This window comes from Brachyistius frenatus, unplaced genomic scaffold (genome assembly GCF_029030835.1).
Source record: "Brachyistius frenatus isolate BFR_SWC_R1_liver_20210118 unplaced genomic scaffold, ASM2903083v1 Contig_33, whole genome shotgun sequence".
Classification (NCBI taxonomy): Eukaryota; Metazoa; Chordata; class Actinopteri; family Embiotocidae; genus Brachyistius; species Brachyistius frenatus.
Genome location: NW_027210632.1, coordinates 3,863,296 through 3,878,985, shown reverse-complemented (window position 1 = coordinate 3,878,985; position 15,690 = coordinate 3,863,296). Strand labels below are relative to the sequence as shown.

Below are 15,690 nucleotides of genomic sequence, written 5' to 3'. Positions count from 1 at the left end.
TCCACGACAGATTACTAGGAACTGTTTTTAAATCTACTTCTTCAAACAATTCATTTAAATCATATGTGTTTATATCGTGAAATTGTTTAAATGTTTTCATGAACGTTGCTCGAAGCCCTCCCCTACTCTCCTCCTCCCCCCTCCCCGGGACATTTCGACTCGATGGAACATTCCGTGACGTACCCGGATGAAGATTAAAACAAAACATTTCAAACGCGCGTAGCATTTGATTCAACATAACTCATTGGAAGTAAACCGGTAAAGTATAACTAGTCACTCGTGTACTCTGAATCGGAATAGACTCCTCTCAGTAAGGGGTAGCGATAACGTGGTCAAACTGAACGTTAAACGGTAACCGTGGGCGAGATCAACTTTTGTTTTGGCTAACCTGCTAGCTAGCAGGGTAGCGCTCACGTTGTAGCTCCTCGCCAGGTGTCATGTTCCCGTTTCTAAACTTCGTATTAAACAAACGAAGAGCCTCTATGTGTGTTTTGACATCAGCCGAATTAAAGGGTGACACGTATAGTTAAGTAAAAACACCCTAGTTGTTCTGCTAATCGTGTTTACGTCTGTGTCTTGAAGGAAAACAAACATATTTTAATGGGGTTTGGTTCTGATTTAAATGGAGTGCATGCCGTGTTTGAGAGTCTAATTTAACTGTTTTTAAGAGGTAAATTCAACATTTATTTTTCTCTATAGGTTATGTCCTTACAAAAAGTGGTATTAAATGTCCTTCTTAAGGTTGGAAAGAAGGGTTATAGATTCACATCTTCATCTTGGCATGTGTGTAGTTTTATATTGTGATATTGATGTATTTCAATACAGTAAATTAGAGAAACTGTTTATCTGTAAAATAACCAGACAGAAATGGGTGTTTTTGGTGAATCCAGCAAATGAATAGCATTAAAAATAAAGGAGTTTAATTATATTAAAGGAAAAATCAAATATCTAATACAGCCAGCGATATGAAAGGAATTAGACTTATTATTTATTAGTCATCAAATGTATATAATTTCACTGTATACACTAAGTTATCATGCCAGCCTGCCTCAACTCAAGTTATTGCATAATTTTTGTGAGAGACTATTTAGATGATGTTGCTCTTTAACCGCGATACACAGCATTTTTAATTTTTTAATTTTATGATCATCCCAAAGAAATTAACTTTTGTCGTCTCCTTATTCTGACACCGGCCGGCTTTACCAGAACACACAACATGCAGGAGGACTCCAGCCGCAGTCCCAGCTACACCGTGGCGTGTGAGGACTACGTTCACGTGGTGGAGTTCAGCCCGTTCGCCTCCGGTTCTGCCGCCTCGCTGCTGGCCTACGGTGGAAACCAGTACGTGGTGGTGGGCACCTGCCTCTTCCAGGTCAGACACACACACACACACACACATTCACACATCCTGGTTTACAGAGTGTGTTTCTTCTTCTCTGAACTTGAACCCTGCTCCCACAGGAGGAGGACATGGAGGTCGAGGGAGTTGATTTCAACGTTCTGCGAGCTTTTCATCACGAGTTGCGTGTCGACGCTTTCGCCTGGAGCCCCGAGTCCCGGCTGGACCCGATACCCATTATCAGGTACTGGTGCTCATTTTTTTTTTAGCCCACACCTGCTTCGAGCACCTTTGGCATGATTATATTACTTATATCGATTGGTAGCAGGACAGTATTGTTATATTAATATTGGCCTTTTTCTGTTTTAACTCTGAAATGACTGCAAAGACACTGAAGAAATCATAAAATAGTACTGATGGTTGGAAAAAAAAATACAATGGAGTCACACAGGGTGAAATGATATCTACCTTTGAAACTACTGTTAAAGTTTATTTTTGCCCCAAGATTCAACTGTATGAGCAGCTAATCTGCTCAAGTGCTCCTCTGTTGTTTCATGAGGGATCGTTTTTAAACTTTTAAAGTGTCATATTAGAGTTAAAAAGTTGGCTGTTACAACAACTTTTTAACATACGAAGCAGTTTTAAAAAAAATATATTTCAGCGGGTAGTTTAGTTTGAGGTGTTGCAGCTTCCTGCGAGTGAAAAATTTGTTGAATCAAATGAACCGATGCTTTTGGCATTTTTCAGTATTATTCATCATTAATTGCCAAATGTTGACAGAATAGAGGTTATAGGATGCTCACTGTGACTGATGATCGGTTTGAAGTCTGCACATTGACTTCCACAAAACAGAATAGAAACCAATATCTGCCTAGAAGAGTAGAAAAAAACAATGGTTTACTTATCATCAATCATAAAGTATATCCACAGTATAACACTAAGCTCTTAGTAGAGTTAGATGATTTACTACATATGGGACTTCATGGGAGCTCCATTTTAATAGCTATGTGCTGGGATATTTGACCGTTCGTTAGTCATTAATGAATGACGTTATTAACAAAACTGCCCATTTTTTAGATAAAATCTGGTTTTGTACGAGGGGCAGTGAAAAAGTACAGAGGCTGCTCCTGTTGCGCAAAACCAGTGTGCAGCAGCGCAACGTGCACAGAGCAGCACAATCGTAGCTCCCCACCACTCGTATTTGCCGGATCCGTCTCCCTGCGACTTCTTTCCGATCCCCAAAGATGTTGACCGCAAAATCTGATGTTTCTCGTCTCAAGTCTCAGGTGCATGTTCAAATCACAAATGTTCAGCTACTTGACTTGCTGTGTTTTGTCACGAAGGTTGTTACTTCCCTGAACACGACTCCGTCGATGCCATTTATTTCATGACCGACAGTAATGTGGTTCATAAACTGCACAACGGTGCCACTAATCTGTGGAGTTGGTTTGTTCTCGTAAGTGATTCCTGAGATAATATGCTCGGAAGCTTGAACGTATACTGGACACAATCATTAACATTATTTTATGGACATTTTTGGACATCTGATGTTACACCGCGTGCAGGAAACCAAGGGAACGAGTTTTACGTGAGCGTTTATCACGCAGGATGCAAAGTTAAATCTGTTCGGTGCAAACGGCAGCACATATTAGGAGGGTATTATACTGGAGGAATAAAGGATGAAACCTTTAATGATGTGGCCTCCCTGGTTTGAGTCTGACCGGAGGTCTCCGTCCGTGTCGTCTCCGCCCGCGTCGTCTCCGTCCATCGCCGTCTTCACCGACACCTCTCGGCCGCCGTTGTTGTCTCTGTTCCCGACACGGCAGCCGAGAGCAGAACAACAGACGTGTTTGGTGGAAGTCTGTGGTTTTTCAGTCGTCTTCAGGCTCGTTCTCTTTACAAGCTGCCATGGTGCACACACCCCCCTCCGCCCCCCACCCCCACCCCCACCTCCTCCTCCTCCTCCTCCTGGGCCCCCAGCTCGAGGCAAGCCCGTGAGAACGCTGTACTTTTCCTGGAAGGCACAGCTATGTGCGGACCGAAGGGAGGGATGGAACCTGAGTGGGCAGTCATCAGCGCAATAACATGTGCGCACGTCACAGGGCTGGCTCGAGGGTCCTGTGGAGTAAACCGCAGAAGGCCAGGAATTATCGCTGCCTTTCCTTTTCAATTACAGAAAGCCTAAACACCTCCGGAGGGACCGCCGAGCCTTCCCATCCACCGCTCCAATTAGGCGGAAACTCTCTTGCTTTCTAACAATCTGCAGTTGGGCCACTTCCCTCCTGTCCAAAAAACACCTGAAACAACTTGGCTCACATCCTGGCAGCTGCAGCGCGACAGTGAGAAGCTCTGATGACTGTTTTCACACGGCCGCCGCCGCCGTGCTTTCTCCACAAACCGCCTCTTGTTCTGGTCGCGAGAGGAGTCGTCCCGACGTGCTAAAAGACACAGTAGATGTCAGGTTTCTGTCGCGGGATATGAAGCACGGCTTGACAACTTTTAACGCTTCTGAGGACGTCTTGCGTAACAAAGAGACACTCGCGCTTGCGGACGTCCCTTCACGCGAGGGGACGATCAAGAAAAAGAAAAAAAAAAAAAAAAAGAGAGGCTGCTCCTGTCGCGCGTGAACGGAGCAGAGGGAACTTATAACCTCTGCGAGTAAATGTTCGAAAGTTACAACGTTTGATCAACATCAGCACCCGAGTCACGCCCGGTTTTGTGACCGCTCGCACGTGAATTCCTGCCGAGTGCCGGGGAGCTACGAGCGCGTTGCTGCGGGCGCCAGCTCGCGTTGGAGAACCCTGTTGCCATGGCGCTAGGGTTCGGGTCGGTTGGCAGCGAATAGTTTTTTCCCCTCAGACGCCTCAGAAGGTCTCGGTCGAACTCGGTAGACAGAGAAGACATAATAGGTTTTAAATCCGAAACTTTAAAGGTGTTTGTAGACAGATTTTTTTTTTTTGCCTCAGTCTCCAGTCTGTATGCTAAGCTAAGCTACTGTGCTGCTCGCTGTAAAACCCAGACATGACGGTGGCACTGTTCTCTCGTAACTCTTGTTTCGAACATCTCGATGTATCCGACAGAAAACTAAACTACTGTAAAAACCAGCGAACTTCCATCTAATGGAGCGTGAAATGGTTCATTTATTTATTTTTAGGCGTGAAAGAACTCCGTCGGGCTTCAGAACGCAGAAGTGAATGATCTCCGCACATAAATGGGTTCCTTCTTCCCAAAGCTTCTCCCGTTTCACACGAGGAATCGTAATAACTTTGTGTTTTCAAGCCTCGGCGCAGTTCGAACGATCACACGAGAAGGGATAAATGCTTTAAAAACAAAAACAAAACAAAAAACCACTGGCAGCCAAACTCAGCGGAGTTTCCCTTTTCTTATCAAAACTGAATCTGAGATTAGATTTCAGGAAGAAGAAGAAGAAAAAAAAAAAAAAAGAGCCAGCATGCGTTCCCTGTTTTACAACAAACACTAATTCGCAGGGCGAGAGAGCCGATCCTCGTGTAATCTAGTCTACTGCAGCGGGTAAAGAGAAAGAAAAAAAAAAAACCCGAAGCACGTTAAGGGTGTTTGTAGTGACATCATGCCAAATCCATCTGTGCCTGCGACTGAAAATGTGTGAACCGCTGTCTGTTTATTCTGGTGATGCGTGTGTGTTTTTCTTGTCATAAGTGAGTTAGTGTAATTGTGTGAATAATTGCAGGCCCCGGTGTATACGAGGACTGATTAGAGGGGAAAGTCCTCTGCCTGGCTCCGCGCAGGGCTTTTTTTTTTTTTTGAGCAGAGACATGCGTAAATGGCGTGAGGAATCTTGTTTTTCTCCCATGTTTATCTTAGCGTGCAATTAGAATCTCCCTGGCAGCGTTTCCACTGATCGCCGTCCAAGTTTCTACCGCGCGCACAAACACACACACACACACACACACACACACACACACACACACACACACACACACACACACACACACACACACACACACACACACACACACATCCAGAGGTGTCAGTCTCGGGGCGGCCGCAGGCGCGTCTGTAGAAGGAGATGTCGTCTGTCATTGCTCCGACGCGGCCCCGCCTCTGTTTTGATGTTCTCCTCTTTTGTTTATTTTCATATCCTCCCTTTCTCCCCCCCACTCTCTCTCTCTCTCTCCTCCCCACCCCCCACCCCTCACCCGCCCTCCCCTTTCTCTGCAGATTGTGCACCGCCGCAGCCGACAGAAAGCTGCGCCTGCTGACTTCAGATCTTCAGGAGAGGCACGAAGTCAAGGTAGCGCAACATCTGGAGCGCGTCGGGCCACAAACCGGCGCCTGTCGCCTGCCGGGCGTCCGGCTCGCTCCGCCTCGCCGTTCGACGTGGCGCGCAGAGCTGCGGCCCGGCGCGGGGAAAGCAAACGTCCATCTCGCGGTTTGCGTGTGTGTTTTTGTATTTGTATATTTGTTTTTGTTTACACGTTGTTTTTCCCCTCACTGTTGCCTAGGTGATGGAGGGCCACACAAGCTACATTAACCATGTGGTGTTCGAGCCCACGGAGGGGAAACAAATCGCTTCCGTCAGCGACGACCACACTTGCAGGTCCAAACCGTTTTTATTTCCGCGTCCGAGTGAGTGCGTGTGCGTGCGTGTGTGTGTGTGTGTGTGTGTGTGTGTGTGCGTGTGTGTGCGTGTGTGTGTGCGTTCCCCCAGCTTCTGATTTTCAGTTCTGTTCTCTGTTAATGGTGCAGAAAGTCCTGACAGTGTTTCCACAGTGAAACATGATGCTAAGCACAACATGCTCCAGTGTGACAGAGCTGCTTTGTAGCTTTTCTAGCTAATTGGTTAAATATGGAAATCCAATTAGGTTCAGAAAGATTTTTTTTTTTTTTTCCCTCTCTAAGGGGGGCACCTGCAACAAGGTCCCCAAATTTTCCTTTTCAATTAATGCTAGCGGAGGGAAAGAGTGCGTCAGTAGCCAGGGTCGATGCAGGGACAACAACTGCTCATCATGAGGCTGCTTCTCCTGCAACATGCAAGTCAGTGCTGCAGGACTTCAGCCATTGAACCCCCAACTTTGAGCTGTTTCCGCCACGCAGCTTTAGAATTAGTTTCTTTACTATAACGTCCGATACTTTCAGCTATTAACCATTTATTCATTAGTTCCAGCTTACTATTTCAGCTATTCATTACCTGCAGCAAACGTGTGCTGCAGTACGGTTTTCATCCTGCTAATGTGCGCTGAATGTTCTTTAACTTTAACTTCATTTGGATGTTTTAGATTTAAGTCGCAAGCTGAGCTGCGACTTGCTGCTCTTTTGATTGTCATCGATTAATCATGCCGGTTCTTCAATCTTTCAATTTTAGATACAAAGTTGGGTGAATTGGGACTTCTTTAAATGCCTTCTTCCGTCCAAACCCTCGTCTGAAGGGTTGTTGTTGTTTACCATGATGGAAAATCATTACGGTTGACAAACTGGAACAGCAGGTGGTTAAAGTTTTGGCTTAAAAAAAATAAATAAATAAGTTTACCAAAATGGTTGCCAATTAATTTTTGCCAATCTACTCCTTCATGGAGTTATTTATTTATTTATTTTTTTGCACCGTGAGTGAATTCGCAGCACAGAATAGGCCACTTATGTGAGAGAGGAAAAAAAAATCTGTGTGCGTAATAATTTTGTTTCTCTTGAGATTTTGAATCGTGCAAAAAAAACAACAACAACTCTGACACTCAGACGGTCGTCCGGCCACATCCGAGGTCACCCCGACCAGAACGAGCCCCCGCTCCACCTCCCATCCACTGCCCACCTCTCCCCTCCGTCTCCGTCTCCTCCCCTCCCCTCCCCGCCGCTGACCAGCCAGAGAAAACAGGAGTGCGCTCCATCTGCTGAAAGATTTAAATTCTGTCATGTTGAGAAAATATGGGACGCGGGAGGAAGACAGAGGCGGAACGAGGGATAGATCAAGTTAACGGGAGAGGACCTTCCAGTCAGCCCACACAAACCGAGCCTCGGGTACACGAGAGGAGGGAAGTGGTCCGGTCCTGCAAGAAAGTGGGAAAGGGGGAGGGAGGGGGGGGAGCGATGCTCTGCGGGCGCATGCTCATGACCTCTCCGCCGCCCTGTTAGGTTTGGCTGCAGCGCCTCTACTATGAGTTTGCTTGGTTTTGTCATCGCTGTCCCCTGCAGGCTGTGGGAGCTCCGCCGTTGCCGGTGGTGCAACCCGACGCTGCGGTGCCCAGGCGGGGAACCAGACTCCGCTTCCTCGGGGTGGGGGGTGGGGTTGCTTCGCGTAGTCTAAACAGCCCGTGGTGTCGGTGTGGCTGGAGCGGGGGCGGGGAGGGGTTTATGGGGAAATGTGCCACCCAGGGATCAAGAGGGCACACTGCAGGGTCCTGAGAGGATTTGGGGGTCGACCGAGTTCGCTGCTTGAACTCGGGATGACGCGCAACCGCTGCCACTGCCGCTGCTGCGACGTGATGGATGTGGTTTCGTGCATTTCGTCCTGTTCTCGGTGGTAAATCCGTCGGGTTTTTCCTCAATCCCTGATGTTGTGTAAGGAAGGGAAACCGATAGCAGCAGCAGCAGCGGGGAGGTTTCGTCCAACGCTTTCAGCCTGCGGGTCCCCAATCGATCTGGTCTGGTACACCCCCGAATACCCCTCTATCAACTCTGCCAATCATGTTCTATAACAATATAATACCAATGACACTATTGATTATATTAAGGTGGATAATGGTGCAGTAGCTGTTGTGTTCAGGTCGGTTTGGTCAATCGTTGATTACAACAACCATTTAATGGCACTTTTCCTTTTTAAAAGTACTTTTAGCTATCAATATTATATTTATTGATTACCTAAAGCCATTTAATGGATATATATCCATTCACTGCAGTACTTTGTCCACTTTTTAACCAATTATCCGTTATGTTTAATTTGCCATCAACCATTTACAGATTGATGTCTCGCCTCTTTCAACTGTTTACAAACATCACTTTTCTAATGCTTTTGTCGATTTAGTCATTTTGTTTAGTTAATTATTTAAATGACGTATCCATTACTTTCACCTATTTCAACTGTCGATGGAAGTTGCTTTTAAATTGTAGCTTCCTCGACGTTTTGGCCATTATTCTTAGCGAGCTGTCGCAACTGTTTATACATTTCACTCAAATTTGAGCTCTATGCTAATAATTTCTTCAGTAAACTACCAATGGAAATTACTTACTTTTGTAAATTTAGCTTTAAGCTGGCTATTTCAGATGTTTATCCATTAATTTGGGCTTTTTCAAGCATTTATCAATTACTTTTAGGAAACGATTTCATCCATAAGCTTTTAGTTTTCGCCATTTGTTTTAACTTCTCCAATTTGATCCTCCCGACTTGCCAGCTGACTAGTTTCAATCAGAAAACATGCTGATGGGGTTTTGGAGCCGACTCTGACCTCCGTACGGTTTCAGTAACTCGACAGTAAAAGGTGCGTATGGGATTTTGAAGACAACGTTGGTGTTTGAAGTCTCAATAAAATCCTGAGTGGTTCCTGTTAGAATAGATGCTGATGCAGACTTTGTGCACCTCGTCCTGGATCACCGGGACATGGGATTATATGTTTGGACTCGTCCAGCTGTCTCCCTCCGGAGGGTCACCTTCGATTATTGACCCTGCGCTCCACAATAAATCAGATCACACGGTGCTAAAGGCATTTCCCGTTTCCTCCACTTATGGGAAACACTGTCAAACCGTAACACCCGGGGCTTTGCTGTTTTCTCACTTAGATAACACGATACAGGACTCTCTGCTCCCGTGTACAACAGGAGTTGAAAAGGGCATCTGAGTGTTATTGCTTGATGTCGTGTTATGCAATTACACAGGTTATTTTTTTAAATTTATTTATTTTTTTATCAGAGGCGGTCACGCGTGTTTTCGTGTCTCATGTCTTTCACCTCATTCGGCAAAGGTTATGTTTTTTCGGAGAGCCGGTGCTCTCCATTTGAAGGGCAGAGCGGTTGACCACAGTTTGGCCGTTGGTGGTGTAGCGTGCAATTGAGCTCTGCTTGGCTAGTGGTCTGAAAGAATAGGGTTTAGTCGTTGTTTTCCTGATGTGGTCTGGGGTTTTCTTCTTCTTCTTCTTCTCCCCCCCCCCTTCTTATCCCCACTCATGCTCCACCGTGGAGCCTCTGGCTGAGTCTGCACACGGGCAAAGGAAAGAAAGCCCAGAGTTTTGACGGGACTCTATCCTGCTGCAGGGGAGACGGAGGCAGGAAAACTTGAGTGTTTACTGAGGTCTTCATCTGAGACGGGGCATATCCTCCCCTACACCGCACCGCTGAGGACATCAATCTCTCCAACAACACACTTGACATTTAGATGGTCTTTGGAGGTACTTTTTTTGGGGGGGGAGGGGGGCTTTATTACATGATGTCTTCTGCATGACCTCATCAGTCAGCGCCTTCCCATGCTTCACAAGCGTCTGTTTTCTATTCCCAGAAACACTTGCAAGCCTCCCCAGTGGCCCCGTCCCCACCTTTTTCTTCTAGCTCGGGGATCGTTCAGATGTGGTTAACCAGAGATCCAGGTCTCGGGAACCGCAGCTCCCTCCGTCCAAGTGATTCATTACATCCGTGGTGCTCCTCAGCTCCTTTTGCTTTCATTCGTCTTCATTAGCTGGTGGAGCTAGCGTAGCCTGGTGAGAACCAGAAGCCCATTTTCACTCCGTGTAATATGTGGGTCTGGTTCACCCCTCCATCGGGAATCATTTGCAGTCGTTGCATCATACTTGGCGTAGACCTCCGGTTAATTTGAACCAATCAGCGTGCGGCGAAACCAGCCGACACACTGCCACCGCTGCAGCCTCCTACGAGTCCACCATTATTTTGTTGTTATTGTTTTTATGACCGTTTATTCTGCGCTGAACACTTGGCGTGCGGTGATTTAAAAAAAAAAAAAAAAATCTAAACGTTTCAATAATAATTTTTAAATATTAGCACTGCACTCGTCTCTGTTACCAGCTGTCCAATCACAGCTGAAGGAGGGGCGGGACAAATGCGGTTTACCACCGACGCCGGTCGCTGATTGGGCCGCCGTTCATCGCAACCGTATGACCCCCTAACACGAGCTGCTTTACCACGGCGCCAAAATCTGAAGCTGCGAGCCACAGTCGGCGCCGTCAGGCTAGAGATTTTAAAAACAAGATTTATCACAATCCTCACACGAGCTTTGATTCTCGCTCGCCTTCAGGACCTCCTCGTTTCATTTGCATAAAGTCGGCTGCTGTTCGACTTCTTCCTCATCCGTCACGTGTCTCGCTGCTCTCTCTGCACGCCGCGGAGAATGAACGGCAGCGGGACGCCCACGGCGAAACCTTTGCTGTAATGCGAGTGGAGCGTAACGCCGACTCCTTCCACCCTCCCCACCAATCTACGACTGCTATCGTAGCTCAATGTAACGTGAGGCTGGCGTCCAGCATCAGTCCGTCTGTCTTCACAGCTGAGGGCCCAAAAAAAGAAACACCCCCCCCCTCCCCTGCCCTTTTTTTTTCTCCCTTTTTTTTTTTTTCCCCCTGGAAAGACATGAAGATCATCACTGCACATCACAGGAGTTGGATGAATGAGGAGCAGCCGTGAACTTGGATGAAAACATGTCATCCATCACGAACCCATCGTGCGCCGCGATGAGAGCCAGTTGTGTTTTGTACCGAGCTGCAAATTTAGGGAAAAGTAGAAGAAAGAACTAAAACTCCCTTTTTAGAGGAATGTTTTGGCATGTGGGATCGTATCTGTTGGGCTTTGTGTGTCATTGTGTTTGTGACAGGAGAAAAAAAAAAAAAAAGCTTGTGGAGGTGATTTCTGTCAGATGTTACGTAAGCATCTGAGGGTGGCTCAAAATCCGACGCTATTTTTAGCAGCGTGCTCTAAATCTTTGTTGTTAATTAAGAGGTAGTGGATTTTGTTTTTGGGGTTTTAAGCCAAGAGCGGTTCACATATCAAGCCAAATCAGTCCGTAACATCACTAATTGGAAGTGATCTAAGTCCTGTGTTTTTTCACAATAATGAGACAACTATACAGGTTTTGGCAATTAATTCTCACAGCAGTTGCAAACACAATGTTACTTCCAATACACTGAAACCAAAGTAGGTCAAACAAGGTACTGCTGCGTCTCGGCAGCTGTACTGTATTTTATTGGCGCTCATTTTTTTAACCTCGTTGTTGATGTGAATTTGTGCCCGCAGGGTGTGGGACCTGGACGGAAATGAAAGCACGACGCTCAGGCTCCGATCTCCTGGCATGAGCGTGTGCTGGCACCCGGAGGAAGTATGCAAGGTAGGAGGGGGTTGTTCTTGGAGGCATGCTCTTGTTCTGAGGTCAAACTCGCTGAGTTTATGCACCTAGCGTACGTGCGGCGCTGCAGTCCAGCCACGTTGAGGTTGGGCGAGCTGTAAAAAAAATAAAAAAATTAAAACGTACCATCGGGGTCAAATGGCCGTTATGGTGCCACGTCGACTCGCCCCGTTATCGGGAGGATGGCGGATCTTTTTTGCGGTAAAAAAAAACACTCCGTATTCTCGTGTTTCGTCAAATGAGCCAAAATGGCAATGAAAATAGAGACGCAACGTTCAAACGTAGACTATGAAGTTTGAAAGCAACAGTGTTTCAAAAGCAATTTCAAAAGGCCACAACAACAACAAAAAGTTGGGCTGCACAACTAATTGAATTAAAAACATCATTTTGATTCGTGCTTCTAAGTAATTTAATTTCTAGATGACATCAATTCTGTCGAATCTTCCGTCGAGAGTAAGTATTCCTCTTGGTCAACTTCAGCAGCTGAGTTCCACCCGTTTTTTTGACCGCTTACACGTGCATATTTGTGATTTCACCACGGACCTGAAACTTGAGCAGAGAAGCATCTGATTTTGTGTCAGAATCAGGAAATCGGACAACGTAGACCCTTAAATGCTTAGAAGAAAGAAAGGAAAAAAAAAAGCGATGAGGTGTTTCTGAGGGACATTCACGTTTCGAGAGGGGGCGGAGCTTCAACGTCCAAGACCGAAGAAGGCGCGTCAGGTCAGGAGCATCCAGGTGGGTTTGCTTTAACGGTGTTGCACCCTGAATTCGTCCCCACAGGGTCGGACTGTCAACACCGACTTCTGCTGAGATCCTCGGAGGCGTCTTGAGGGGAAAAAACATTCGCTGCAAACCAACCTGAACTTTGGCCTGATGGCACCTTCGCCATTGTCTCGCCTTCACCGATGTAATAATCGTAGCTCCGCACCGCTCGTACTCGCCGAATCCGGCCCCGTGACTTCTTTGCGTTCTCCAAAAATACGATGCTAAATTTGATGTTTTTCTGCTGAAGTTTCAGGTACATGTTGAATTTGCTAATGTGCACGTACCCGTGGTCACTAAGACGCCTGTGGCTCCGGTGCTGATTGAAATCGAGTGACGGTTATTGCTTTCTCCTACTCCAAACACGACGCTCTGATTAAGTGACCCGTCTGTCGTCTCCAGTTAATGGTTGCAGAGAAGAAGGGAACAATCCGCTTCTACGACCTGGTCACCCAGCAGGCCATCCTGTCACTGGACTGCGGGCCGCTCATGTCGGCCGACTGGTGCCTCTCCAACACCATCAAGGTCGGCGCCGTGGCGGGCAACGACTGGCTCATCTGGGACATAACTCGCTCCAGGTGAGGGGATGTACGTTGCCGCTGCCGCCCGATGTGTCGACGCGGGATGTTTTCTAAATCATGTTTTCATTCTCTGCAGTTACCCGCAAGAAAAAAGACCAGCTCACAGAGATAAGGCACGACTGTTCAAGTAAGGAAATTCTGGTGAAAGCCGAAAAGCTTTTAGTTCTTGATTTGGGTTTTGTTCATACATTTACGTTGAATCTCTTTGAGAAGGTAAAAGATGCAATTTTTCAGGCAATAAATCGGAAAAATAACAAACCTTAAATGTCAATCTTGAGTATTTCTGCTATTTTAAAAACGGTATTATCACGAGACGACTTTCGGAATGATGTTGATCTTCTCCTCAGGTGGTCGCGGGCCAATGAAAACCTCTTCGCCACCACCGGATGTCCAGGAAAGAGCAGTAGCCAGTTACTCATGCACCATCTCGGCCACCCGCAGGTCAGTGTGCGCGTGTGTTTCGCAGCCCAGATCGATATCTTTTTAATGACCCCACACGCGTCTCTTGTCGTTACAGCCGGTGATGATCGGATCGGCCACGGTCGGGTCGGGCCTCAGCTGGCACCGGACGCTGCCGCTCTGCGTGGTCGGCGGTGACAGGAAACTTAGCTTTTGGATGACCGAAATGTAGCAGCACTTCTCTCCGCGGGTGGATGACCACATCCTGTTTCTATTCTAGTTGATGATCAATAAAGTGTTTGTTTTTTTCCCCCCCCCCCCCCAGAGTATTTTTCCTGAATTTGATGGAAGTTGGCTGCACGCTTGAACTTTTGTTCTTCTTATTTCTGACTACCTTCCTGCAGGCCAGATAAACGTTCGGGCCGGCCTGCTCTCTGCAAAGAGGTTATTTTTCAATTCCCCCCCCGCCCCCGAAGAGTAAGCTACATCAGTTGTCTGTTATGTCCTGCCAAGAGAGCCGTAGTTCGAAGGAATGCGTCCGAGGCATCGGGCGCCAACTCGCCACTTCACCAGTCAACGGGATCATCACATCCATACAGGTGTTTTCTCTCTTTCTCTGCTGCTCAATCTTGCTCTCCATGACAGGCTCTGAATCGTAATATCTTCGTTTGGGCTGTTCCATCTGCAGAAAATCCACTGGAAGGTTTGGATGAGGAGTTCAGGCCGTGGTCCAAGTGTTGGACAAACCCTGACGTGGAGAGGGGGGGGGGGAGAGGAGAGGTTTGTAATACTTGTAATCTTAGGAAAAGCTTTGGGAAACATGGAAGTCTGAGGCCATTTCAGGTCATCTGCAGCTTCACGACATGCAATCTGAGCGGGCACTGGAGGATGCGGGGGAAAGGAGGAGGAAGAAGAGATGCGCGTCGCCTTACCTCGGTGAAAAATTATTGTTCGGCAGACCAAACGGGAAAGACGGGGGGAGGGGGGGACGACATTTAGCAGCAGCTTGCAGTGCCCTCCCGTAAAACAAGGACTCATTGTGCTGTCACAGGAGTGCCATGTGTGAGAAACCACCCTCTCGAATTTTCAAAGGCAGTCATATGCCCGCTAAGCTTGCGGAGGGTACTCATTTAATTAACTTGATCATGAATCATTCGAGGTGACAGCTGATCACTTGTTTCCACAGATGTACTTAATCTTCAAGGGGCGCAGCGTTGGATCGATGTGCGATCCCACTCGAACGTTCAACAGAGCGGTTTATTGTGCTTTACGGACGTATATGTCAGCTCTCGAAACACAGGGCTTGTATTGTATGGCGACGGCTACGCACGAGGCCGTAGGAGAGCGCCGCTCCTTCAAACCAGTTCGTCAGGCCCCCGGTATGTTTCTTGGACGGTGCGCGTTAACCGCCCTCCGCAAAGCATAACATGCTACTGCTCTCCTCGGTCCACTCTTTTGTTTGAACAAGTCCACTGCGGTCGCTCTGCTCTCGAACCTTTTGCTGCGCTTCGGTGTGCAAAAGGGTGCCGGAGCAGCTGCACGGAGCGTGGAGACGTCAATGTCAAAAGCCGAGAGGCTGCCATTTTCATTAGTGCGCGCTGCGAGTGTTTTCCAAGGTGCAGGGAACCAGCCGTGGAGGGCATTGGAGTCACTCACCAAGAACACTCTTTACAACGCCGGTGACTCAAGGACACCATCTGATGGCCGACGAGGGGAATAGCACCTGGATGCCGTCTCGTCTGCGGCCCCGGTCTCCACGGCACGTGATCCATCTGGGAAGATCGTACAATCTCACCTCTTTCCTGGAAGCCCGTCCTCGGATGTCACTGGCCCCCGCGTTACCTTTGATGTAACCTGAATGGAGGCCATTGTGCCTCACAAACAGTTCTGATCTCCTGTGAGTGGTGGTGTGTGGAATAATAACAAACTGTGAAATGGATGAAAGCGAGATCAGACCGTGTTAAAATCCTCACCAACTTTCTCCTAATCCCCTCCTCCCCCCACACTTAATTCTTCTGCCAGCTTTTTAAGCCCCCGGGCTCAACTAAAAAGAGAGCAAATAAAAATAATGAGGAGCATGATATGAGGGGGAAACAAAGAAAGAGATTAGAGCTCTTTGAGGCCGGTGTTTGATTTAATCTCGCGGCTGGTTTGTTTGCGATGCTTTCCCAGAATGGAGCGATTATGTTGATCTTGATGAGGAGGAGAGAGTCCGTCAGAAAGTGCCCCATCGCTGCCGATCATCGGAACCATCGAGGCAGCCGTCACATGCTTCGTGGCAGCTGTTTGGTAGCTTT

The 15,690-nt window shown here is 47.3% G+C and overlaps 1 protein-coding gene across 2 annotated transcripts; it reads left to right on the top strand.

The window, feature by feature from the left end:
* The first annotated feature begins 172 nt into the window (after window positions 1-172).
* nup37 (nucleoporin 37) lies at window positions 173-13,708 on the top strand. Of its 2 annotated transcripts, none has more exons than XM_069700431.1 (10): window positions 173-258; window positions 1,207-1,372; window positions 1,462-1,583; window positions 5,540-5,612; window positions 5,824-5,918; window positions 11,540-11,630; window positions 12,816-12,991; window positions 13,071-13,121; window positions 13,342-13,435; window positions 13,512-13,708. In XM_069700431.1, exons 2-10 carry the CDS (start codon window positions 1,217-1,219, stop codon window positions 13,623-13,625), a joined length of 972 nt encoding a protein of 323 aa, XP_069556532.1. In that variant the 5' UTR covers window positions 173-258; window positions 1,207-1,216; the 3' UTR covers window positions 13,626-13,708. The 2 variants fall into 2 exon arrangements, with proteins under 2 accessions (XP_069556532.1, XP_069556533.1); XM_069700432.1 differs by lacking the exon at window positions 173-258 and adding an exon at window positions 333-351.
* The last annotated feature ends 1,982 nt before the right edge of the window (window positions 13,709-15,690 follow it).

Excerpts from the sequence above, each read along its gene's own strand:
- nup37 (XM_069700431.1), top strand. The coding sequence starts at position 1,217 with ATGCAGGAGGACTCCAGCCGCAGTCCCAGCTACACCGTGGCGTGTGAG. Across the intron at positions 13,122-13,341 it reads GATAAGGCACGACTGTTCAA|GTGGTCGCGGGCCAATGAAA; the intron begins GTAAGGAAATTC and ends TCTTCTCCTCAG. Across the intron at positions 13,436-13,511 it reads ACCATCTCGGCCACCCGCAG|CCGGTGATGATCGGATCGGC; the intron begins GTCAGTGTGCGC and ends TTGTCGTTACAG.